The sequence below is a fragment of the Pyricularia oryzae genome, chromosome 1 (genome assembly GCF_000002495.2).
Source record: "Pyricularia oryzae 70-15 chromosome 1, whole genome shotgun sequence".
NCBI classification, from domain to species: domain Eukaryota; kingdom Fungi; phylum Ascomycota; class Sordariomycetes; order Magnaporthales; family Pyriculariaceae; genus Pyricularia; species Pyricularia oryzae.
In genome coordinates, this window is record NC_017844.1 from 7,656,105 (window position 1) to 7,678,635 (window position 22,531).

Consider the following 22,531-nt stretch of genomic DNA (forward strand, 5'->3'; position numbering starts at 1 on the left):
TGATTTTGGCGTGGAGAACTAGCACATGGAGCCGGCTCGTTCAAGGTTTGGATGCATGAGCTCAGAATGCTCAAAACGTGTTTCTTTTTATGCTTATTTTGCGCTGGTCATAGACTTGATGTGTCTGCGCAAACCTTGGGTGTAGCGGTGAGGCCAGGAAATATGATGTTGGACAGTGTAGAGGGTGACTGTGATATTGAGTGAAATAGGTATTCTTTCTACTTCTGCAAGATTACGCATTTCTATTGCCGGATCTCGGGCAGATTGCGGCTTTTCTTCCAGCCCTGCATGGGCGAGAGGATGCAAGCTTCATTCGTCTAGGAGTAGGTAAAGTTATCCAGCATATGGTTGAACAGACGAGTCGCAACGGACAGCAGTTCGTCTGAACTCAACTTTGTGCCTTTTACTCGATCCAAACTTTCACAAACGACTGTCGTCCCGAATACCTACCTACCTACCTACCTATTTACTAAATAGGTACCAACCTAGCTTAGGTAGTCTAAAAGAACATCACTTCCGCACATCTGCTCACAAGAGTCACTAAAGTACTTGCCAGTCCTGCCTGTCCAACTATACCTGAAACTTTTCTTTAATGATGAATGGTGCTTGCCGGAAGCCGTGCCGGACTGCAGCAGGGATGGCCCAGCACAATCTAGACCACTCTGGAAGAACGCCACTGCACACCTTGAGTGAATCATTACAGTCGTCTGCTGCAGATGGACCTCAGGGGTTTGCACAAACCTCGGGTCGGGCCGCACTCTAGCTTCCATCGCGGGAGCTCGACTATATTCCTGATGCATGCCTTGGCGGAAGTTTGCTGGAACTTTATCTGGATAGTTGCAACCACCTGTTGACTCTGCTGGCGGATCAAACTTGCCATTTCTCACATGGATTGAACCCTCCGGGTTGGACTGGAATACCTAGGTACCTAGGTACCCACATACGTACCGATGTAGAGGTAGTAAGCAGGCCTGGGTTATGCCTTCTCACAAAGGTCACGTCCAAATCACTAGATTAGAACTAGACCCTCATTATTGCGCCAGAATGAATATAAAAAGAGGCCCAACTCCCCAAGACCTGGACTCATTTTCTCTTCATCTCATCATCAAGATTCAGCTTGCAAGTTCCAACCTACATACATTCTACAGACACCTCTTTGCTCTGCAGCTTGCACCCACACACACAAGACAAGCTCTCGCCACATCTCTTCACTCATTCAACGAGTCGGATCCCCACTCCCACCTCGGTTTAATCCAACCAACCAACCAACCAACCAATCAAGCCATCGATCAATCACAAACATGCCATCTCCACGCTGCCTCGCCCTCATCATCGTCCTCGTGGCAATCTGCTCGCTGCTGCCACAGGTGACACTGGCGGCGGAAAACAACATCATCACATTCCAGTCGCTCGACTCGGCGGACCGCACGGTCATGTTCACGAGCTCGGTCGGCAAGGAAGAGCTGCCGACGATCTCGGTGCCCGCGGGCCAGTCGGTCGACGTGGTGCTGCCTCACGGCTGGATCGGAAACTACCTGGCTGTGGTGGACGGCGAGCATCACGTTCCCGGCTCGGGTGTGATTGGCGAGGTGGCCTTCAACGCGTTCGAGGACAAGACGTATTTCGACGTGTCGGCCATCGACGACCCTGGCGACGAGCATGGCATTCGCATGCTGTGGCCTGCCGGCGAGGACGGGAATACATCGGGCTGCTGGGTTGAATTTCCCTGTGGCAATGCCTATACAGAGTCCGGCGACAAGCAGACGAGGGTCACGGCAGAGAAGCACCTGATTGCGATGTTGGGGAGGCCGCCTGCGAGGGAAGAAGAGGACGACGTAGCCGGTGGTGACAGAGATGGTTTTGGGAGAGAGGGGCTAGGGGATTCGTAATGACAGTCGCTGGAGGGAAAAAAAAAGATGTTGATTGCCTTGGTGGCTTTTGTATTACCCCCCTGTGTTGTAGATTATAGAATGTTGAAGTGACGGAATATTTTGACCTACTCCTTTCTACTGTTTGCCAAGCGATTACTGGTCCGTACCTGAGCATGTGCTGTCCATACAAGCATAAAGGTTTTCTGCTTGTAACTTAGGCTGATGAATCTCCAGATTAAGTTCAGCCTAGGTCATGTTACATGGTAAATTGGGCGCTAGCCATCAAGCTTCATCACTTGCGCCAGCCAAACTAGCCGACCCATGTAGCTAGGTAGCTCCCTTGGCCCTTCCAGGGGTGGGAGTTCCTTGCAACTTGGTAGCTGCTATCGAGAACAGTTTCTTCATCACCCATCCTGAAATTGGCACGGTCCAAGACGTAGAATATTTAGACGACAAGGCTCTAAGCTGTACAAAGATCGTATCAATCATCAAGGCCTTTATGCAAGCAAACCCCTCCCCCAGTCTAAGCTTCTGCCCTGCTCTCTGTCGATTTTCTCGTCTCTCCGCCGCTTTCGTCCCCTTTGCTTCTCCTCCCCTCTTCCACCGTCAAGGACCCATTGTCCTTCTTCTTGTCTGCGTCTCCTCCACCTCCTTCCAGCTTCTTCTTGCGGATAATGTCCAGCAAGTGATCGGCCGCGTCGCCGAAGCCGTCAATCTTGCCCAGCTTGACCCGGAAGTACTCGAAATCGCGCACCATGCTGTAGATAAGAATCAACGTCAGCCAAGTTTCTCTTGATATAATTCGGCATCAAACAACGTACCTCTCCCTGCCCTCCTCGGTCCGTACTGACGCCCCGACGAGCACCTTTCCAAACGCCTCCTTGTAGCTCGCAAACACCGGCGCCATGATGAACCGGACCGTGCTGTCAGGTAGAGCCTTGGTCAGGTTGCGATGCAGCGTCGACGTCTCGCGGCCTAGCGTGTCCATGTAAGGGTGCACCTGGCCACCCTCGTCCCAGTCGATCGTCCGCATCGTCTTGGAGTGCATCGCCGCTCTTCCCGACATGATCTCCACCAGCTTGTCGTAGATGCTGTTCTGGTGCTCTTGGTACAGCCGTCTGACCTTGTCAAACTCGCCGATAAGAGTCGTCGTGTTGCTTCCGCTTCCTGTACCGCTGGGTTTATCGGCTCCGGGGACGTGTCGACGAACGAACTCGCGCACGTGCGGTACCATGGTAGCCACGAATCCAAGAGCCTGCGACGCGATGGCCAGATGCTTGGTGGTGATGTTTTTGAGACCAGCCGACCGCGTCGCACCCGCACCAAGGATCAACTGAGTGCATCGCGAGTTGAACAACTGCAGGTAAGCCACCAAGGACGCCGCCACGTCCGCCGCCATGGATGGAATGGCCACCGCCAGATGCAAGAAGTTTGACATGCCCTCAAGACACAAAACAGCAGAGCTCGGAAGAAGGTACGTCTCGCCCTCGATGACAGCTCCGCGGACCTTTGATTTGCCGGCAGCCGCAGCCCCGTTTTCCTTTTCCCCTGCTGGCTCGCTAGGTGCTGCACTATTCTCTGTTGTGTCGCCCTTCTTGCCGTTGAGCTCCGAAGGGTGTATCCAGACCTTGCTTCCATCAGTCCACATGGCCGCGTCCTTGGTTTCGCACTGTAATATGATGTCCAACATCTCTTGGTCCTTTTCTGTAAAGTCCTGCGCCGCCCATTGGTCTTGTTCCATGCCTTGGGCAAGTTTCTGCTTTTCAGAGTCGCCATGGAGTTGCACAAACTCTTTGATCTGCCCGTTGACTACAGTCTTGAGCGTCGTCCCACTGCGGCCCGAGATGCTTTCGCATTCTGTCGCAAAGTGTAGGTTGAGAGTAAAATAACGCAGGAACCACACCAGAGGCAGATGCGTGCTCTGCTCAGCACGCACTCGTAGGAGCTTGACGATCTTGTCTTGTGCCACGTCGACCGCCTGTCCAAGAAGGTTGTTCAGCTCGAGTGCTTTGTGGATCTCTTCCTGGGCCTCAAGTCCTGCCATAGACGTCCGCCTTTGTGGCGGACTGAAAGGAGGTGATCGTATTGGCGGTGATTTGAGGCCATCCGGTCCAGCGGATTCATCTCCAATGGAGCTGGCAACATCCAAAAGGAGCTTTCCATGGGTCGTTGTTCGTCGCAAGGTTTCCGTGACACCAATATATATCGTCACCAGTAGCTCTTCCGCATCCTCCCTCTCCAGGTTCCGAAGATTCCTGGCAAGCACAGAAGACTTTTGCTGCTGGGTCCGTTGCCTACCGGCACCACCCAAGGTTGACGATGACATCATGGACTCGTTGTCATCTTCGTTGGAGCTCGGTAATGGTTTTCTGATGATGGCTCTTATCTCCCTCATTGCAACATCCCGATACGCTGCGGTTGCGGCAGATAGATGCCTTGCCCGTTGCAGACCAGCCAATATAGGGGGAAGCGCCTGACGCAGATCATCTTGGTTTGCCATGTAGGAGGGATAGGCTGATGGTTCCCTGCTGTGACCTGTCCTGCCGCGGTTCGAGGCTGTACTCCAACGCATCATGACCTCCTGCTTGGAAACGGTCTCCACATGCCTTCTCAAGTCTCCCAGGAGCAGTTCAATGAGCCTTCCTTCGTAGATCTTGCCTATTCGGAAACGGAGGGTGTTCATGTCATCGTGGACTCCCTGAAGTGCAGCCGCCCCGCTAAGATCCCTGAGCGCATACTCGGCCCGAGCGGGTCGGTTGAAGCCAGTAAAAGGCTCAACTTGTCCGGCAATCAGCAGCTCAAGTGAGTCGAGTGTATCGAGAGCCTCGTCCACATTGCCATCCTCGACCTGGGCCTCGCACTTGCCGACGCCGTCAACGACATCGCGGAGCTGCATGACAGCGCTGTGCAGCTGTTGTAGATTCTCGCGTCGCCGCCTTTGCTGAACAATCTCCAAGCCCCTACTAACAATCTCTCCGTCAAGAGCCTCCAATTCTTGCCTCAAAGTCTTGATCCGATCGACCGACTCGGCCGCCTCGGTGTGTAATCCCTTTAGCGACCCTAGCGCAGTGAAGAAGGTGGTCGACGCCGCCGATATAGACGAGATCAAGTGCATCTCCACCGTGTCCATGTACCAAGACAGCTTCTCTTGTAGGATTGCATTTGTAGCAAGCGCCTTCCTCGGGGCAACAGCAGCAGCAGCAGCATTCCCGTTGGTCTTCTCCTCGCCGCCTGCGGCCGGGGTCTTGCTGATGACTTCTGACCGCTCACTGACGACGTCAAAGGTGCGTGGGTTCTCGAGGTGGAAATCCTCGTCAAAGTAGACATTAGGTATTGTAGAGAGGGGCGGCGGGCCCTGGGCTGCTCTCCGCGCGAAGCCGGAGCTGGAACGGCGGACTGGAGTCGGCGGGTCTATGGGGGACGTCAAGGATGAAATGGATCGAACTGATGAAACGGATGATTTTCTCTTGGTGGCCGGGGGCCTCTTGGTACCAGGCCGTAGATGGCTATCGTCTTCGGGACTGAAGTCGTCTCCCTTGCTGCCCTTTCGTCCACACTGCTGATCGGATGGGTCATCGTCGTTCTCCTTGGCCCGTCGTAGCTGTTCGTGTAGCGCGCCAACCTGCGTGAGGTAGGTACGAAACTCGGCGGCATCGACGCGGGTGATATTGGTCAAGGTGACGGGTTGAATATCGCGGGCGGTGGGCATGCGATGACCGGTGGTAGGAGCCGAGGTATGGGGTAAGAGCCCAGTCCGGACTATCGGAGGTTGCAGTAGTGTCGAGATGGCTGCTACAGCGTCAGTCGAGTTTATCCAGGTAAGCCGCAGACGAGAAAACTCACCATTTTGTGAAGACTCAGCGACAGTGTTGGCCCATGTTCCAGGAGACGAGTCTAGAGCTCCCCCTATCGAGTGTATGGAGCTTGCAAAGGATCCTCGTCGAGGTTGGAGCGTCGAGGTAGAGCCTTGTCTATTTTGCGGTATATTGATATCAGCCTGTAGGACTTTTGCAAAGCAGTGCAGAAAGGCGCCTACCTCGAGTGAAATGGAAATTCATGTCGGGGACCATGTGGTGACGACGGCGAGAGGCTGTCCATGGACTTCCTGCCGCCACTGTTCGCATACATGTTTAATGGCCTCTGAAGGTCTTGTCAACCAGGGCCGTGGCATGACGGGGTGGTGGAGCAACGGGGTGAATGTACGGCGAGCGCCGAGAGGTTAGAGGTCGGATCGGTCCCGATCCGGGATGCGCCGGCTTGATTATATCGGAAGCATGGACGTTAGGTTCTGGATTGGTTGCGTGTCTGGATGTCCGCTAATTGTGTAAATTCGGTACGCTAGTTTGTTGTTTTCGTGTATTCGCCAGCGTATCTACTCTTTTGGTAACGCTTGATCAATGGCTTTAATAGTTGCGCTGATGCAAGTACAAAGGAATTCGCGCTGAAGACGCCATCTCATCAAGGGATAAGACACGCAGCTTCACTTGACGCAGCTTGCCCGTTCCGAACTTTTGCCGGCAGGACAACTGGTCCCTGTAAATTGTGGAGACGGACGATAAGCCTAACCCTGGTTGAAGCAAAAGTCAATGGGATCGGTTTACACGTGACACTTGTTTAGATGGCCAGCACTTGAGTTGGTCGTTAGCGGATATTATGTACAAGCCATTTCCTTGCTTTCAGACGCTACTCACCAGCCAGGAAGGCTTTTAGCTGTGACAGAGTAAGTTTTGTTTGCTCCAAGAGAAAATTCGTGGCCCAGACAGACGGGCTTTCGGGGCAAACTTGTGCGGAATGGAGAGTTCCCGGTAGTGTCTGGGGATGTATGGAACAATTTTAATAAAGACTATACAATCATCCTTTGCAATCTTCTGGCTATAATACTCTAAATAATGAAGAACAGGCTTCCAGAATGAACAAAGATACTTTGAAGTTGAGACGACCAGGCACTGTCCGTAGCACCAACAATCATGATTGGTCCACCAACCAAGCGCGAAATGCAACCACTTTAGAGTGGATCGCGAAAAGTCGCGACGTTGCGCGCTTCATCCCTCCACGACTCAATTTCCCCGCCAACGACAACCGATAGCAACATTGTCGCAAAATCCAACACAGATCCGATCCTCTAAACAAAGCGCGCGCCCCGCGAAGAAACGTAGGAGAAACCCCACGCCACAAACCACCTTCTTCACAAGCGCAATTCGAGATGGATCGCCAAAGCGCCTTCTCGGTTCACGCCTTCTCGTCAAATTACGAGCAAGGCGAGGACTCGAATGTGCAGATTCAGGAGCAGCTATTACAGTTCATCCTCGACTTTAGACTCGAGAACAAGTTCATCTATAGGTATGGAATCAGCCCGCAGAAACACCAGACTGTAATCTAACCTTGATGAGCACACAGAGACCAGCTGAGGGAAAATGCCCTCTTGGGAGCATACTACTGCGATGTCAACATTGGCGACTTGATCAAGTTCAACGAGGAACTGGCACATCGTATTGTCACAGAACCTACAGAAATTATTCCACTGGTGAGACTTGACTACGAGATGCCCCTCTACCCAGAGGACCACCAAACCAAACTGACCAACTATCCCCACCATTAGTTCGAAAAGGCCCTGCGAAAAGCAACGCAGCGTATCGTCTACCCTCACAAGCAGCGCATCGACCTTCCAGAACACCAGCTTCTCCTCCACTCCAACGAAGAAGATGTCTCCATTCGCAAGCTAGACTCTATGACCATCTCGCGTCTGGTGCGAGTGCCTGGAATTGTCATTGGCGCATCTGTCATGTCTTCGAAAGCCAACTCTCTCACCATCCAGTGCCGAAACTGCGGCCATACCACTGATATCCCGGTCTCTGGAGGCTTCACGGGTGTTACCCTCCCGAGGAGATGTGAGCGGAACAAGGGCCCGGTGGACAGCTCAGACAAGTGCCCACTCGACCCTTACTTTGTTCAGCACGAAAAGTCACAGTTCGTCGACCAGCAGGTCATCAAACTTCAAGAGGCGCCTGATGACGTTCCCGTAGGAGAGCTTCCCCGCCACGTTCTGATTTCGGCGGATAGGTACTTGACAAACCGTGTTGTCCCTGGGTCAAGGTGTACGATCATGGGAATCTTTTCCATCTACCAGAACAAGGGCTCCAAGAGCTCGACGAGCGGCGCCGTGGCCATCAGGACGCCGTATCTGCGTGCTGTGGGAATACAAACAGATATCGACACGGCTTCAAGGGGCAATGCAACCTTTTCACCAGAGGAAGAGCAGGAGTTCTTGGAGATGAGCAGACGTGAGGACATTTACAAGGTACTCGCGGGTTGCATTGCACCTTCTATCTACGGCAACGCAGACATCAAGAAGGCGATCCTCTGTCTCTTGTTCGGAGGCTCCAAAAAGATTCTTCCGGACGGTATGAAGCTACGTGGTGATATCAACGTTCTCCTGTTGGGAGACCCCGGTACCGCCAAGTCGCAGCTGCTCAAGTTCGTCGAAAAGGTTGCTCCTATCGCCATCTACACCTCTGGAAAGGGTTCATCAGCTGCTGGTTTGACGGCATCAGTACAGCGGGACCAGTCAACCAAGGAGTTCTACCTCGAGGGTGGTGCAATGGTGCTGGCTGACAACGGAGTGGTCTGCATCGACGAGTTCGACAAGATGCGTGACGAGGATCGTGTTGCTATTCACGAGGCCATGGAGCAGCAGACAATCTCGATTGCCAAGGCGGGTATCACCACCATCCTGAACGCCAGGACATCGGTTCTAGCGGCAGCAAACCCTATCTTTGGACGGTATGATGAGCTCAAGTCTCCGGGTGAGAATATTGACTTTCAGACGACGATTTTGTCTCGTTTCGACATGATTTTCATCGTTCGGGATGAACATGAGCCTGGAAAAGACCAGCGGATCGCAAAGCACGTCATGAGCCTTCATCAAGGCAGGACGAACGTTCAGGAGCAGGTCGAGTCTGAGATTCCGTTTGACAAGTTGAGGCGGTACATCAGCTACTGCAAATCGTAAGTGCACCCCGTAGCCCTAGACCGCTGGCTGATACCTTGAACAGTGCTAACACTCAAGCAGACGCTGTGCCCCTCGCCTCAGCGCAGAGGCAGCAGAAAGACTGTCGTCTCACTTTGTCACCATCCGACGACAGGTGCACGCGGCCGAGATGGAAGCGAACACGCGCTCGTCAATCCCGATTACCGTTCGTCAGCTCGAGGCTATCGTCCGAATTACAGAGTCGCTAGCCAAGATGCAGCTGGCACCAATCGCAACCGAGGACCATGTCAAGGAGGCAATCCGGCTGTTCCTGGCGTCGACACTTGATGCAGTCAACCAGGGTGCCGACCAAGGCTCGCGCGAGATCAACGACGAGGCGTCCAAGGTTGAGGCAGAGCTGCGACGACGGCTGCCCATCGGATGGAGCACCAGCTTCGCAACGCTCAGGAGGGAGATGGTTGAGGGTAAGGGATTCAGCGAGATGGCTCTCAACCGGGCTCTCAAGATCCTTCAGAGGAGGGAGACCATCATGTTCAGGAATCAGGGAGCACAGATCTACAGGAACGGCGCATGATCCTTGCGTTGTTTGTACTTGTTTTTCTTTTTGATGGGTGTTATTGGGTTTGGGTCAACAGCCATGTTTACGATGTATGGGATTGATTATCATGTCAGTATGGTTTTTTACGAAGAGGTGGTTTAATTGTCTGTTTATTGTTTCTTCCCGCAACGCACGATTGAATCTCAGGGATATTTGCGGGGCCACATACCCCGATCTCGACTGATCACATTTGGGGGCACGCCATTGACGTCTTTTTTGCACAATGATCGACAATCACGGTCGATGATTGGCAAGCACAAGGTTGCGGCATATGGGCAGGGCGACGGGCAAATTTCAAAGGCTTGCAGGTCGTCTACGAATAGATTTGGTCGCCCCCTTTTCTTGGCGCAACACGTGCACGTATTGCAACGACGGAACCTCAAACTTTCAAGATCGATTTCATTGATGATCTGCAGTGGCCAGACACGACGGGTTGTCACACTCTATTTCCCACAAATTCTGTCCCCTGGAGAGACAATGCAACTGCCGCTTCCACCAATCGGGACGAGGAGCTTCGTTCATCACCCAAGGGGGGTTTTCCAGATTAGCGAGCCGCGGTCTTGAACCATTCAAGCTTCTCCCTTCGCGCTGCTACCTCCTTTTTCGATTTTCCAGAAGACGCCTCTGTCCATGTTTGGCGTGGTTACCGAGCAGCCAAGACAAACAAGCGGCGCAATATCACCGTGCGGTCCAGAGGTCGTTTTTCCAATCGATGGCAAACTCGGGATCGTCAATCGCAGTGCCCTGTTGCCACTTTATTCTCATATTACCGTATAGCATTATAGCAACGGTGTAATATGTCAAGCCGTGGCATGTGTGCAACTTTTCGCGGGGGCCTTTTTTTTCAGGGTCAGTTCTGCTACTTGCGATTGAGAGAATGGCTTCGAGATGTCTTCAGAAGGGTCGTTGTCGCTACTTTAAACATTGATCTAGTATCGACTTGTTGGACGCCCATTTGTGGGCATTTGGTTGCGCCAAGGCTGTCCCCAGTCTTACTTGGACGCTAAAAGGCAAACATCCATCGTGTGCTACTCAATTTGAACGCGACAAGTCGCTTCGGGACTGTGGCTACATCTTTGAAGCTTCTCAACGTCCGAGCGGGTGGGAGAAGGCTGGAAAATGTCGTGATAATTCGCCATGCTCAACCGGCGAGACAATCTCCGTCGCCAATCTTGATCCTAGGAGCTCTTGATGCAAGGCCCGCTTGGGAATGCATGGAAAAGCAACATAGTGCTACCTAACCGAAGGGAGAACACCACGCATATTTCCCCTCATTAATATATTCTACGAATCTGTCTGTTACATCTTGTCGTCGTCCCTTGGCTGGGCCTTTGACCTTGCAAGCCGCATTCGTACGCAGGGAATTTTTTCACGTCGAGAAACAAGCTCCGAAAACTTCCTCTTTGAGATTTTTCCGGTGATGATTACTGAGTGCTTGGCGTGGAGGAAAATTGCGCATTGTCTTGGCCAAGCATATACTCTGAAGCATTAAGCATAGAGGCGTCATATCGTACAATCTCAGGTACGAGACTCGGGTGGCTGTTGACACTCAAACTGTTGGCGGTTGTTGCTTTTATCCAAGTATCTCGAGATTGTGTTCATGATCAATCACCAAAATCCAGAGGCAGTCAAGATGTCTATAAGAAGCGAAATGTCCTCGCACTTGGACAGAATGCTCTACGTCTACAGATCAGGCACCAGCTATCCTCCCAACAGTTCAATCCCCTTCAGGTCTTTGAGTCGCAATCAGCAAACATGATTTCCGAGATCTTCTGGGCTGCCCTTGTGCTCGGGCCTACGGTTCAGGGCGCTGCCATTCCCGCAGGCCGGGACAATGTAAGTCGTGTTGTATTCCAACGAGAATATTCCCGGCTTCCTTTTTGCTTTTATACATCCACTAACAAGTAGCTGCCGGCACGATAGGGCATCGCTCGGCGCCAGGAGGGTGGTCTGCCTGGCTTCCCTGGCTTACCTACTGATCTGCCTGGCCTGCCGTTTCCCATTCCTGGCTTGCCCACTGGTCTTCCTACCGGTCTGCCTGGTCTGCCCACTGGCCTGCCTGGTCTGCCTGGCCTGCCTGGCCTGCCCACTCGCTTGCCATTTCCCATTCCTGGTTTGCCCACCGGCCTACCTACTGGACTGCCTGGACTGCCCGGTCTGCCCGGTCTGCCTGGTCTGCCCACTCGTTTGCCGTTTCCTATTCCTGGCCTTCCCACCGGCCTACCCACTGGTCTGCCTGGTTTGCCTGGTTTGCCAACTGGCCTGCCGCTTCCCATTCCTGGCCTGCCTGGTTTGCCCACTGGTCTGCCGCTTCCCACTCCTGGCATGCCTACCGATGTGCAGACTGGTCTGCCCACCGAGATGCCTACTGCCTTGCCTACTGGCATGCCTCATCCCACTGGCCTGCCCACCGACTTGCCCACCGACTTTCCTTATCCCCCTGAACTGCCAACTGAACTGCCAACTGACCTGCCTACCGACTTGCCGGCCGAGATGCCTACCGACTTGCCTACCGGTCTGCCTTATCCCCCTGAAGTGCCCACTGGCGTGCCAACTGGCCTGCCCACCGACTTGCCCCATCCCCCTGCTCTGCCGACCGACCTGCCCACCGACCTGCCGTCCGACCTGCCGACTGGTGTACCCACTGACCTGCCTACCGATTTGCCAACCGGCCTGCCGACCGACTTGCCTACTGGCTCGCCTACCCATCTGCCCGTCCCGCCTACCGGCCGACCCAAGCCCCCGTACGGCCGCCCCAGGCCTCCGATTGGCCGTCCCAGGCCCCCGATCGGTCACCCCATGCCACCGCGGCCCTCCAAGCCGGACGGCACTCTGCTCCCGCCCATGCCAGGTCCCACCTCGCCTCCTTCACCCGACGCCCCGCTTCCTCCCATGCCGACCGGGCCTCCTCACCCTCCAGTCTCTCCTCCGCTCCCGGAACCTCCCGTCGCCAGCTCGACTCTTTCGGGGCCGCCCGAGGAACCTACTTATGCCCACTGAGATGTCTGTGAGGTAGTGCGGAGCTCTGTGGCGATGGGATTGACGCGCAGCTGACTTGGAGGCTGGGACTTGGAAAACAAAAAAAATATGCCGAGAGGTTGTTGCTCAGTTTGCGCAGAGGGGGAGTTTTCATTGTTTCATATTCGCTTCAGAAGGAGGAAAAAGCAAAAAAGCCTTCCGTCGCCGGTTTGGCGGATTGAAACGAGGCAACTGATTGCTTTTTGACAAAGCAATCATGATACATTCTTTTGTACAGTTCTCGATCTGTTTTTATTCTTTATTCTTTTCTCTTGCTCAACTTTTACAGTCTCTATGTACATCAACAAACCAATGCATTTGGATGCTTGGCTCATCTGGGTGCCAAATTTACCCTGATTATCTACACTATGTGCCCTTTTTTTCCCCAACAGTGTTCCATGGGCAAATTACTCAAGTAAAAAAAAGGCAAATAAAGATGCAACACGTGATGCTCAGCTGATGCGCCAGGATGACATTTAAACGTTGCAGTCGTGTTTTTGGACGCTAAATCAAGCATATATCTGTAGAACACGACACCAAGGTTCGTCTGGAGCGTGGAAATAAGCTAGCACTAGTCTAGTTCGGTTGCTAGCTTGGAGAAACCAGCTGGAGAGCTTCTCGAAAGTTGAACCATCTGCGTAGTACTAAACTATATTGAGCAACAAGTCTTAGCACTACTCAGCTACTTTAAATGTCGACCAAGGCCGAAGGCGGCTGGACCTGCTTACTACCCCACCTACCGGTAGAAATGTGACGTTCCGTCCATACCGGCAGGTAATTAATTACCTTTTGGAGTATTGTTGTATGCACTTGTAAGCCCAACTGGATTGGAATCCGGATTTCTGTCTTTGCTTTTCCGTATTTGTTTCTTGGTAAAAATGCCTCACCTTTCTTATTCAGCAAGCCAGCTCTCCTCAAGACCCTGATGAATCGTTTTTGTACTTTTGGTTGTTTGGGCCTTTTTCTTATCAAAAGACCCTTTTCCTCACCATGGTTTCTGGCTCAGGTGCGGCTGTTTGCCTCGTTTCGTTTTTATTTCTATGGATACTCGGCAAATGATATCATGATACTAATTCGCGCGCAACTCCCCGCCACTTTGTTTTTTTATTTGTTCTTTTTTTTTCGCTCTTCTGTTCACTCTTTGCTCATCTTCATTTATTTCCTTGTCAATTTAGACCAATTGGACGTGGCATCGCTGACGTGGTTCGTTCTCAAAAAGACGAGAGAAAAAAAGAAAAGAATGAGGGGAACCCTGGACGGAATCCTCCAAGCCTTTTACTGGCCATTACCTACATGCAAAATATGCACGCCGTAGCTTGGTTGCCAAAACGGGCAGCCGAGCCAGTGAGTGGACCAATGGGGAGACCTTGTCTTGGCTCTGGACGGGCTTTAGAGGTGCGAGTGGATCATTCACACCACTTTTGTACAGCAAAAGATGGGAATGGTTGGCCAAGAATCTCGTATTTGGAAAGACTTAGCAGAGACAGATCATCACCCACACCGAGAGAAAAAAAAAAGCTTGTGGCTCGTGTTGTCATAGTGTAATATGTTGTATGCATAGTCCTGCTTGTCCTGCAAGAATCGAACGTGGACTGATGAGGAAGCTTGGCAGGCAAGTAAGGCAAGTAAGGCAAGGAGGCAAGGCTTATAGCCAGGGGTAGGGGATGTTGACTAGGTAGACTAGTTGACTAGGCATGTAGAGAAGCAAGAGACAAGGTAGAGAACAGTAGATCGATTCCTTAGGTCGCCAATGTTGCTCCTGAAGATCACCAATGACGCCCGTTTCCACCCTGATCGACTGAGTGGCTGACCAGTAGCATTCTTTCCTTGGCTCTGGTGTTGCTTTCAGCTTCCGACTTTTCGTCATCGGTTCAGGCTGCTTGCCCTTTTGGACGATTTCGGAGACTTGCAGGACCATATGCAGCTGGAATATGGTCACTATAGCTGCGGTCAGAGGCGGCTCTCACTAGACTAGACTAGACTAATCCAGCACATACACACCACGCTGTCTCTTGTGTATAAATCTCATCATGTCCCCCCTTCTTGTGGAGTCCTTTGTAGAGTCTGTTCGCATCAGTCCTCCATCGTTCGTTGAAGGAGACTTGGTAAGCCAACAGTCGTTTGGAACACTTTGGTTGTTCTGCACTTTCGCTATACACTTTCGTTGCAAGAGAAACTCGAGAAACACAGCGATGAGATATTCGACTGTGTACTCGCTCGCCGGGCTTTTGGCTCTGGTGTGGGCCGAGGAAGAATTCGAGCTCGAGACTGCCGTGACTGTCTTTGAGACTTATATCCCGGTAAGGGCGCTTGTGTCCACCATCAGCCTTATTAGTTCTAGACTAGATCTAGAAACAGTCCAAACTACAACTCTTTTAAACAGAGACTGACACAACCCAGGAGCCCACCATGTACATCAATGGCGGCCACACCTACACCGTCACCGTGCCCTGCACCGTCACCGTCACCAAGACAGTAACCGTCACCAAGAAGAAGCCCACCAAGACCAAGCCCCCTCATCCTCCTCCGTCCAGCTCCAGCACGGTCAAGACGTACACTCCCACCACCCTGACGTCCGTGACCAAGCCGCCCAAGCCCACAAAGTCTCACCCGCCTCCTCCTCCGCCCGAGACTACTCCCTGCGAGACCGAGTCGTCGACCACTCACAAGCCGACCAAGACCAAGCCTCCGCACTCTACATCTACCATTGTCCCGCCGCCTCCGCCGCCTCCGGAGACCACTCCGTGCACTACCTCTAGCAGCCACAAGCCGCCTCCACCACCACCCGAGACGACCCCCTGCACTACGTCTACCGTCGTCCCGCCGCCTCCACCACCTCCGGAGACGACCCCATGCACTACCTCTAGCAGCCACAAGCCGCCTCCGCCACCTCCGGAGACCACTCCGTGCACTACGTCTACGAGCCATCCGCCTCCGCCACCGCCTCCAGAGACCACTCCGTGCACGACATCTACCATCGTCCCGCCTCCACCACCACCACCACCCGAGACGACCCCGTGCACTACGTCGAGTAGCCACCCACCGCCTCCTCCTCCTCCGTCTCACACTCCCAAGCCGCCGCCGAGCCACTCGCCCAAGCCTCCACCACCTCCGCCATCTCACACTCCGCCGCCGCCTCCTCCCCCGTCGCACACTCCCAAGCCGCCTCCCCCTCCGTCTCACACTCCCTCCCCGCCGCCACCACCACCTCCGTCTCACACGCCGGCTCCTCCTCCTCCGAGCCACACGCCGGCTCCTCCTCCCCCTCCACCTCCCCCAAGCAGCTCGCTGCCTCCTCCCCCTCCTCCTCCCCCTCCCAGCAGCACTCGGCCGCCGCCTCCTCCGCCTGCGCAGACCACCCCGCCTCCGATCCAGACCGCAGCTGCTGCACACTTTGGCGCCGGTCTCGGTGGCGTGCTCGCCATCGCCGCCTTGGTCATGTAAAAGAGCTAATTCTCTGCCGCGAGGGGGGGCTGGTTGGTCTTTGTAAACTCGACCTGAATGGGAGTGAGCCGTTCTTTTGTCGTCGACCATCACGGAATATTACTTCTCCTTGAGACGCTCCTTTTTTTTTTTTGCGGGAACATGGACTTATCATTTCAGACCTTTCTACACGACGCTGCACGCACTTTACGAGAGACTAGTCTAGTCGTCCAGTATAATCTAATTATATTATACTAATAACCCTAAGCATCGTACTTTGCTTGACCAAACTGAGCCTTCGTGATCATAAAAGAGCATCAGAGAATGGTTATAGTCCAGTACTTAACAAACGTAAACAAGTCATTGAATTAAGTCCAGGAGACGGGACAACCTAAAGTCTCATAACCACTCATGTCAACGTGCACAATTAATATACGGATACAAAATACCAACTCCAGTCACCGGTGCACAGAAACCGGAACAAACCCCCATTGCCCACCTGGCCAATCAAACCCGGCGCGGCATAGGAATAATGCAGGCCAGCGAATCGTGCAAATTACCGCATGAAAGAACGAAACGAGTCCCGACCTGCATGCGTCGGCCTCACCTCCACAGTCCGGGCCGTCAGCCCAGCAGCCAATCACCAAACCGGTTCTGGGGGACCGAGGGCTGGTAGGGTACTAGGGTAGTATTATCATCTATCTACCTACTCCGTAGTGACCACAGGCGGGCTGGCTGACAAGAGTGGCTGCTATGGAGAGCAAGAATCCAATCCCCCCCTGTTATTATGCAATGCATCAATGTGTGCCTGGTTGCCTAGCCCACCGATCCGTAGCTTGTACCAACCAATGCACGCGGATGGGTCGTAGGAGAAAGTGAAAACGATCCAAGTGGTTGGGAACAGCGTCAACAGGAAACAAAATCGCAATGACACCCCCATCTGCCGTGCTAAGACCACTACCACGTACACCGAGTAGCGTTCATTAGTTCTCAACCGTCACACTGCAGTAATGTACCGAGTAGACCATACAGTTTTCGTCTTGTCATCTGATGTCCTCGTCAGAGGCAATAGCCCAACACAACAGGCCACCCTCCCCTACAAGCCGTGTTACCCCCCTGCAGGGGAGAAGAAGCGGGGTATAGCCCTGTCCCAACAAACCACCACCAAAATCCCATCCCCAAATCTGTGCCGCGTCTACGTCACTCTAGCGACAATACCACCCTCCGCATCATTGTCTGACACACCGCGCCTACATACGCGATTATCGCAATAAACATAGGTACAAGCTTGGCTGTCGCGGACCTAGCCCATCACCGCTAGTCGGCCAAGCTCACAGCCAAATAGGACATGATGATTTTTATCAATCTGGATACTACCCGCTGCCGTCTGCCGTCTGCCGTCTGCCGTATCATACTGTGCCAATATGCCAATGTGCCAATATGCCAGTGTGCCCATGTCGCATTCATCGAAGCATCGTAGTAGCTGCTGATACCGACCGCGCTCTTGCGGTCCTCGTTCTAGTTCGAGATGATGGAGGACCCAAAGTCAACTGGCTGTTACTACCCACTTCCGTCTGCTGCTGTCTGACATGCCGCTCGGCCATCCTCAACCACGTCGATTCTTGCGCGACCGCGAGATCAAATGTCTCCAGCCACTGTTGATGCTGTTGCTCTCTCTGTGCACGATGCCGTCTTTCGAGTTCAATCTGTTCAGCCCAGCCGCCCAAAGCACCTGAATGACCCTGCATGTCTCCCGGTGCTCCATGTCGCGATCGACGGCTGGTTGGCTGCGTGCCGTGAGTTGCTCTGAGACGACGTCGCCTGGGACTCACAGGCTCGTTGGGCTCAGTCTGAACACGACCTCCGTCCAAAGTTGCTCGACCCGACGTCCCATCTAAGCCGCTGGGGTTGCCACCGCGGCTGACAAAGACCGGCGCGTTTCCCCTCATTTGATAAGGGGGACGTGCGATCGCTAGATCCCGGAGATTATCATTGATTGACAATACCTCATCCAGAACCTGAAAAGACTGATAAGTCTCCAGAGTAGCCTCCTGGTAACCCTGTTGCAGCTGAAACCTATCAACCAAATCCTCGTGCTGGTGTCGTGGCTTCTAGCCTCTGGCCTGCTGAGGTGTGCGCGACAAGGCGCCACCACTGCCTGCCCCATCTCCTTGAGCCTGCGCAAGATCCATCTGCGCCCGTGCCTCGCGTATGAGCGCCTTGGCCTCTTCAACCTCCACCCCATCTTGGCATAGCTCCGTGGCGAGTCTATGCGCTTCGGCGTAGTCTTCATACTCCAAGGCGTGGCGTGCCAGCCACATACGAGCCTTGCTTGTGGCAGGTGTCACGCCTGTTCCACCGCCACCTGCTACGATCGGTGTTGTGTTCATCTTGCTGCCATCCGGTCTTGGTTCGTCATCGTCTGACCCGCCCACTGAGGCGTCCCTGTGAATACTGATCGAATTTCCTAACCCGGCCATGTCGTCCTCTTCTCCTCCGTCCTCTTGGGAGACGCACAGCTCCATGTACATGCGAGCTTCGTCCAGCTCTCCTAGATTGTCGTACATATTGGCGATTTGTAAAAGAACCTCGGGGTCCATGTGGAGAGCACCAGTTCTATCGAGACCTCCAGCGGTAAAACTGCCGCTTGCTCCGGCTGTTCCAAGTCCGGATCCAGAGCCAGTCTCGTATGAAGAGTCTGCCAGAAGAGCACGCTTCAATGCCTTGATTCCGTCCCGCTCGCGACCCATCTTTTGCAGACAAGAGCCCACCGCCATCCACATTTTGCCATCCCAGGGTCTCAGGCCGGCTGCTTTCTTGTAATACCACAGCGCATATGTGTGCATCTCCAACACCTCATACGTCTGTCCAAGGCCGTACCATGCGCGGTAGTCGCGACGATTGACGTCGACAGCTCGGCGATACGACTCTATGGCAGCATGCGTGTTCTTTAATTCCACGTACTCATGGCCCATCAGTGTCCACGCCGAAAGACAGGATCGGTCCAGCGTCAAAGCTCGTCGGAAATACTGCACAGCCTTTTCGTGCATCGACAGCAAAGAGTAGTAGTTGCCGACAACGACGCATGATTCCGGTCGGAACTTGTCCACCGACGAGCAAAGATGGGCTAGGAACGCTAATTTTGGGCGGTAATTGAGGACATAAAGAATGTTGGAATAGTGATCTAGAGAGTCGAGTCGATGTGGATGAAGCGCGAGAAGTGTGCTAAAGTGTTGCTCAGCCAGGGTAAGGTCTTTGTTGTGGTATTCCAACAATGCCCTGCAGGTGAGGAGAAAAGAGGACGTGGGAAAGAGCTTCAAAAGCTCCTCCAATGAGTGGGCAAGTTGCGGTCCCTGCTGGTAAAGCTCCAACGATGTGTGTAGGTGAAACATGAACGACACGATGTTCTGCGGCAACTGAGGCGATATGGCGTTGAGCTAGCAGGATATCTGTTAGCGCAAAACGAGGCGGTTGAGTCGACTTTACTTACATCTGCTACCCTTGATATGAGTGAGGTCATCTCCAGCCAGCAGCCCCAGTTCATAGGGAACAAATGAACGCTGCGGATAAACCACTCCATTGCCTCGGCCTCGCTCTTTGACTTTGCTAAAACCATACCGTATCTAAAAGGCACGTTAGCATGTGGCCAGACATTGCGATGGATGATCGCTCACTCACAAATACTCCAACCACCCCTGGCTGCCTGGAGTGTATCCATCCTCATTCGACCTCCTATTAAACCATTGCTCTAGGTAGTTGCTGACCGGAAGCAGCTGTTTGTTGACAATGGTACCGAGGTCATGAGGGCCCATAACCATCTCGGCGTCTTCGTCCTTGCGCTTTTCGCCCGAGATCACCTTGGCATACAGTGCAAGAAACAGACTCTTCTGGCTGAGTTCTGGTAGATCCTGGGGACGCAAAGTTTGTGTGGGGGGAGGCTTGGCTTGGTCTTTTGACGCGTTTGCCGATGGTATATTGTCCTCGGCTCGGGTCATAGGCACTAGACCTGCGAGCAGGGAGTCGGGAAGAAAGACGGCGGCGCATCGATCGAATTCTTTGCAGTCAAAGAAAGATTTGGCAAGCAAGTACTTGTTGAACTCGGCGGCTTCAAGGGCTGCCTCTGCTGGATCTGGGTTGCGGGCGAAACCCGGAGAGATGAAGCGACTTTGGTCGCCTTCCGGTTCTGCGTCATTTGTATCCGGGGGGATGGCACTGAGAAGCTCTGCGGCCCTGTGTTTTTTGTTGTTTTTGTTAACGTGGATCATCCAGATGTTTCAAGGCAGACGAACCATTTTGCTGATTGATAGAGGCATCTCTCTGAGCACATAACCACAGCCTCTTGCAGGGCCTCCCGCAACTGGGCTGTGATCATTGTGATGATCGCGGATCACAGACAAAACAGAGAAGTAAACAAAGTCAAGGCAAACAATCCGCTTTGACAGCAAAGAAGCTCAAGGTACGGAAGCTGAGCGAATTGAGCCGGGCTCTGCCCAAGTATACGCAAGACTCAATTGGAGATTGAAATAGTTCTAAAGTAATGTAGCTGTCGCGCTTTTCCAGACGCGTCGCCATTATTGACTGCGATGACGGTCGTGGCAGGGGTAGGTAGCTGGCAGTTCCCCACCATCTTTCCCCAACCCTGCATATAGTTGACCGCCTTTGACCTTTGACCTTTGACCCCGCCAAAGACGACCCCACCACATCCACTAACAGTGCCCCTCCTCTGACGGGACCATCCGAGTTCGACAAAGTTTTTTGACATTTGAGACCAAAAAAAAAAAAACAGAAACTTGGGCTTGAAAATGACTGAATTATGGCAGTAGTTCGGACCGTTTGATATATATGTAGCTCCTGCTCGTGCAGACGCGTGTGGTAGAGTTCTACATGTTAAAATCTGTTACGGTTGTTTAGAGGGATGTCACATGAGACGCTGCATCACTGGACGTCAAACATCAGAATGTTGTACTGGGTAACCCTACCTCTCTGATCGGCTAAGGCCGGAAGCGCAAGAGCGATAAGGATGAGACCCCTGGAGTCAACAAAATCCATCCATTGGGATTCGAGAACCATAACTTCCTCCTCGCCCACTACGTAAACCGCCATCCGATCCCAAGTTGCCGCCACAACACAACGCGCATAGCAAACAACAACAAGCCGCAAATATGGCCGCATCAAAAACAACACTCCAAGAGTTTGAGGCCGTCTTCCCCAAGCTTGAGGAGGTCCTGCTCGAGCATGCCAAGTCTTACAAGCTGCCCCAGGGCGAGATGGCATGGTACAAGAAGGTATTTGGCTCTGTTGGTCCAGTATAGCTTACCGCATGTAGGTAGTTACTAAGAGTCATGAACCATAGAGTCTCGAGACGAACGCCATCGGTGGCAAGTGCAACCGCGGCATGTCCGTCCCCGACTCAGTCTCGGCCCTCCTCGAGCGTCCCCTTTCGGAAGACGAGTACTTCAAGGCGGCCACCCTCGGTTGGATGACGGAGCTCCTGCAGGCATTCTTCCTCGTCTCGGACGACATCATGGACTCGTCCATCACTCGCCGTGGCCAGCCGTGCTGGTACCGTCAGGACGGCGTGGGCATGGTTGCCATCAACGATGCCTTCATGCTCGAGGCTGCCATCTACACACTCCTGAAGAAGTTCTTCCGTGACCACCCCGCCTACGTCGACCTTCTCGAGCTCTTCCACGAGGTTACATACCAGACCGAGATCGGACAGTTGTGTGATCTGCTCACCGCCCCCGAGGACAAGGTCAACCTCGACAACTTCAGCATGGAGAAGTACCGCTTCATTGTCATCTACAAGACGGCCTACTACTCCTTCTACCTGCCCGTTGCCCTGGCCCTGCACCAGCTCAACATCGGCACCCCCGAGAACCTAAAGGTCGCCGAGGATATCCTGATCCCCATGGGAGAGTACTTCCAGGTCCAGGACGACTACCTCGACAACTTTGGCCTGCCGGAACACATTGGCAAGATTGGCACCGACATCATGGACAACAAGTGCAGCTGGCTCGTCAACCAGGCTCTGTCCATTGCTACTCCTGAACAGAGGAAGATTCTCGAGGAGAACTATGGTCGCAAGGACAAGGCCAACGAGGCCGTCATCAAGAAGCTCTATGACGACATGGGACTGGAGCAAAAGTACAAGGACTACGAGGAGAAGGTGGTTGGTGAGATTCGTGAGAAGATCTCTCAGATTGATGAGAGCAAGGGATTGAAGAGGAGTGTGTTTGAGACGTTCCTTGAGAAGATTTACAAGAGGAGCAAATAGAGTCTCGATGCTATATGCTAGATGCTAGATGCTAGATGCTCCTTTAAGCTGAGCTTGGCTGGAGACATGGTGTGGTAGGGAGGCATAGAGCAATTTTGGCCTTGGTGGTAACTGATAAAGCTAATGAATCAAGAGCAAACTTGCAAACAGTTGGGACCATGTTCGCATTGAACAGTAGTTATCTGACTCTGCACCACCAGCATCAACCATGGCAGCACAGTCGCAGTTGCAAGATATATGGTATAGCTTGCGGTGGTAGCAGCTACTTATCTGGTAGGGATAAAGGTTTCGCTTTGGTTTTGCCTGCTTTAGGTTGTTCCAGCCTAAAGAGCAACAACGAATTCCCAGTGAACACA

General features: G+C 53.1%; 8 protein-coding genes across 8 annotated transcripts; 5 read left to right on the top strand and 3 right to left on the bottom strand.

Moving 5' to 3' along the window:
* The first annotated feature begins 1,196 nt into the window (after window positions 1–1,196).
* On the top strand, window positions 1,197–2,038 carry MGG_08644 (DNase1 protein). The gene has a single exon (XM_003711027.1). The coding sequence runs from the start codon at window positions 1,302–1,304 to the stop codon at window positions 1,887–1,889; it is 588 nt and encodes a 195-aa protein (XP_003711075.1). The 5' UTR covers window positions 1,197–1,301; the 3' UTR covers window positions 1,890–2,038.
* Window positions 2,039–2,256: 218 nt separating this feature from the next.
* Window positions 2,257–6,356, bottom strand: MGG_08645 (uncharacterized protein). The gene is made up of 4 exons (XM_003711028.1): window positions 5,908–6,356; window positions 5,715–5,842; window positions 2,693–5,660; window positions 2,257–2,629 (listed from the first exon to the last, which is right to left on the bottom strand). The coding sequence occupies exons 1-4, from the start codon at window positions 5,997–5,999 to the stop codon at window positions 2,395–2,397; spliced, it is 3,423 nt and encodes a 1,140-aa protein (XP_003711076.1). The 5' UTR covers window positions 6,000–6,356; the 3' UTR covers window positions 2,257–2,394.
* A 576-nt stretch (window positions 6,357–6,932) lies between these two features.
* MGG_08646 (DNA replication licensing factor mcm5) lies at window positions 6,933–10,847 on the top strand. The gene is made up of 4 exons (XM_003711029.1): window positions 6,933–7,211; window positions 7,269–7,395; window positions 7,471–8,876; window positions 8,941–10,847. The coding sequence occupies exons 1-4, from the start codon at window positions 7,075–7,077 to the stop codon at window positions 9,431–9,433; spliced, it is 2,163 nt and encodes a 720-aa protein (XP_003711077.1). The 5' UTR covers window positions 6,933–7,074; the 3' UTR covers window positions 9,434–10,847.
* A 222-nt stretch (window positions 10,848–11,069) lies between these two features.
* On the top strand, window positions 11,070–12,576 carry MGG_08647 (uncharacterized protein). The gene is made up of 2 exons (XM_003711030.1): window positions 11,070–11,293; window positions 11,381–12,576. Exons 1-2 carry the CDS (start codon window positions 11,213–11,215, stop codon window positions 12,455–12,457), a joined length of 1,158 nt encoding a protein of 385 aa, XP_003711078.1. The 5' UTR covers window positions 11,070–11,212; the 3' UTR covers window positions 12,458–12,576.
* A 1,951-nt stretch (window positions 12,577–14,527) lies between these two features.
* Window positions 14,528–15,919, top strand: MGG_14269 (uncharacterized protein; the record flags this gene model as incomplete). Its single annotated transcript, XM_003711031.1, has 2 exons — window positions 14,528–14,775; window positions 14,876–15,919. Exons 1-2 carry the CDS (start codon window positions 14,668–14,670, stop codon window positions 15,917–15,919), a joined length of 1,152 nt encoding a protein of 383 aa, XP_003711079.1. The 5' UTR covers window positions 14,528–14,667.
* Window positions 15,920–17,361: 1,442 nt separating this feature from the next.
* On the bottom strand, window positions 17,362–17,847 carry MGG_16543 (uncharacterized protein; the record flags this gene model as incomplete). Its single annotated transcript, XM_003711032.1, has 1 exon — window positions 17,362–17,847. One exon carries the CDS (start codon window positions 17,845–17,847, stop codon window positions 17,362–17,364), a length of 486 nt encoding a protein of 161 aa, XP_003711080.1.
* Window positions 17,848–18,009: 162 nt separating this feature from the next.
* Window positions 18,010–20,270, bottom strand: MGG_08648 (anaphase-promoting complex subunit 8; the record flags this gene model as incomplete). Its single annotated transcript, XM_003711033.1, has 4 exons — window positions 18,010–19,335; window positions 19,389–19,521; window positions 19,577–20,128; window positions 20,188–20,270. 4 exons carry the CDS (start codon window positions 20,268–20,270, stop codon window positions 18,010–18,012), a joined length of 2,094 nt encoding a protein of 697 aa, XP_003711081.1.
* A 677-nt stretch (window positions 20,271–20,947) lies between these two features.
* MGG_08649 (farnesyl pyrophosphate synthase) lies at window positions 20,948–22,408 on the top strand. The gene is made up of 2 exons (XM_003711034.1): window positions 20,948–21,183; window positions 21,252–22,408. The coding sequence occupies exons 1-2, from the start codon at window positions 21,061–21,063 to the stop codon at window positions 22,173–22,175; spliced, it is 1,047 nt and encodes a 348-aa protein (XP_003711082.1). The 5' UTR covers window positions 20,948–21,060; the 3' UTR covers window positions 22,176–22,408.
* Window positions 22,409–22,531: the final 123 nt, after the last annotated feature.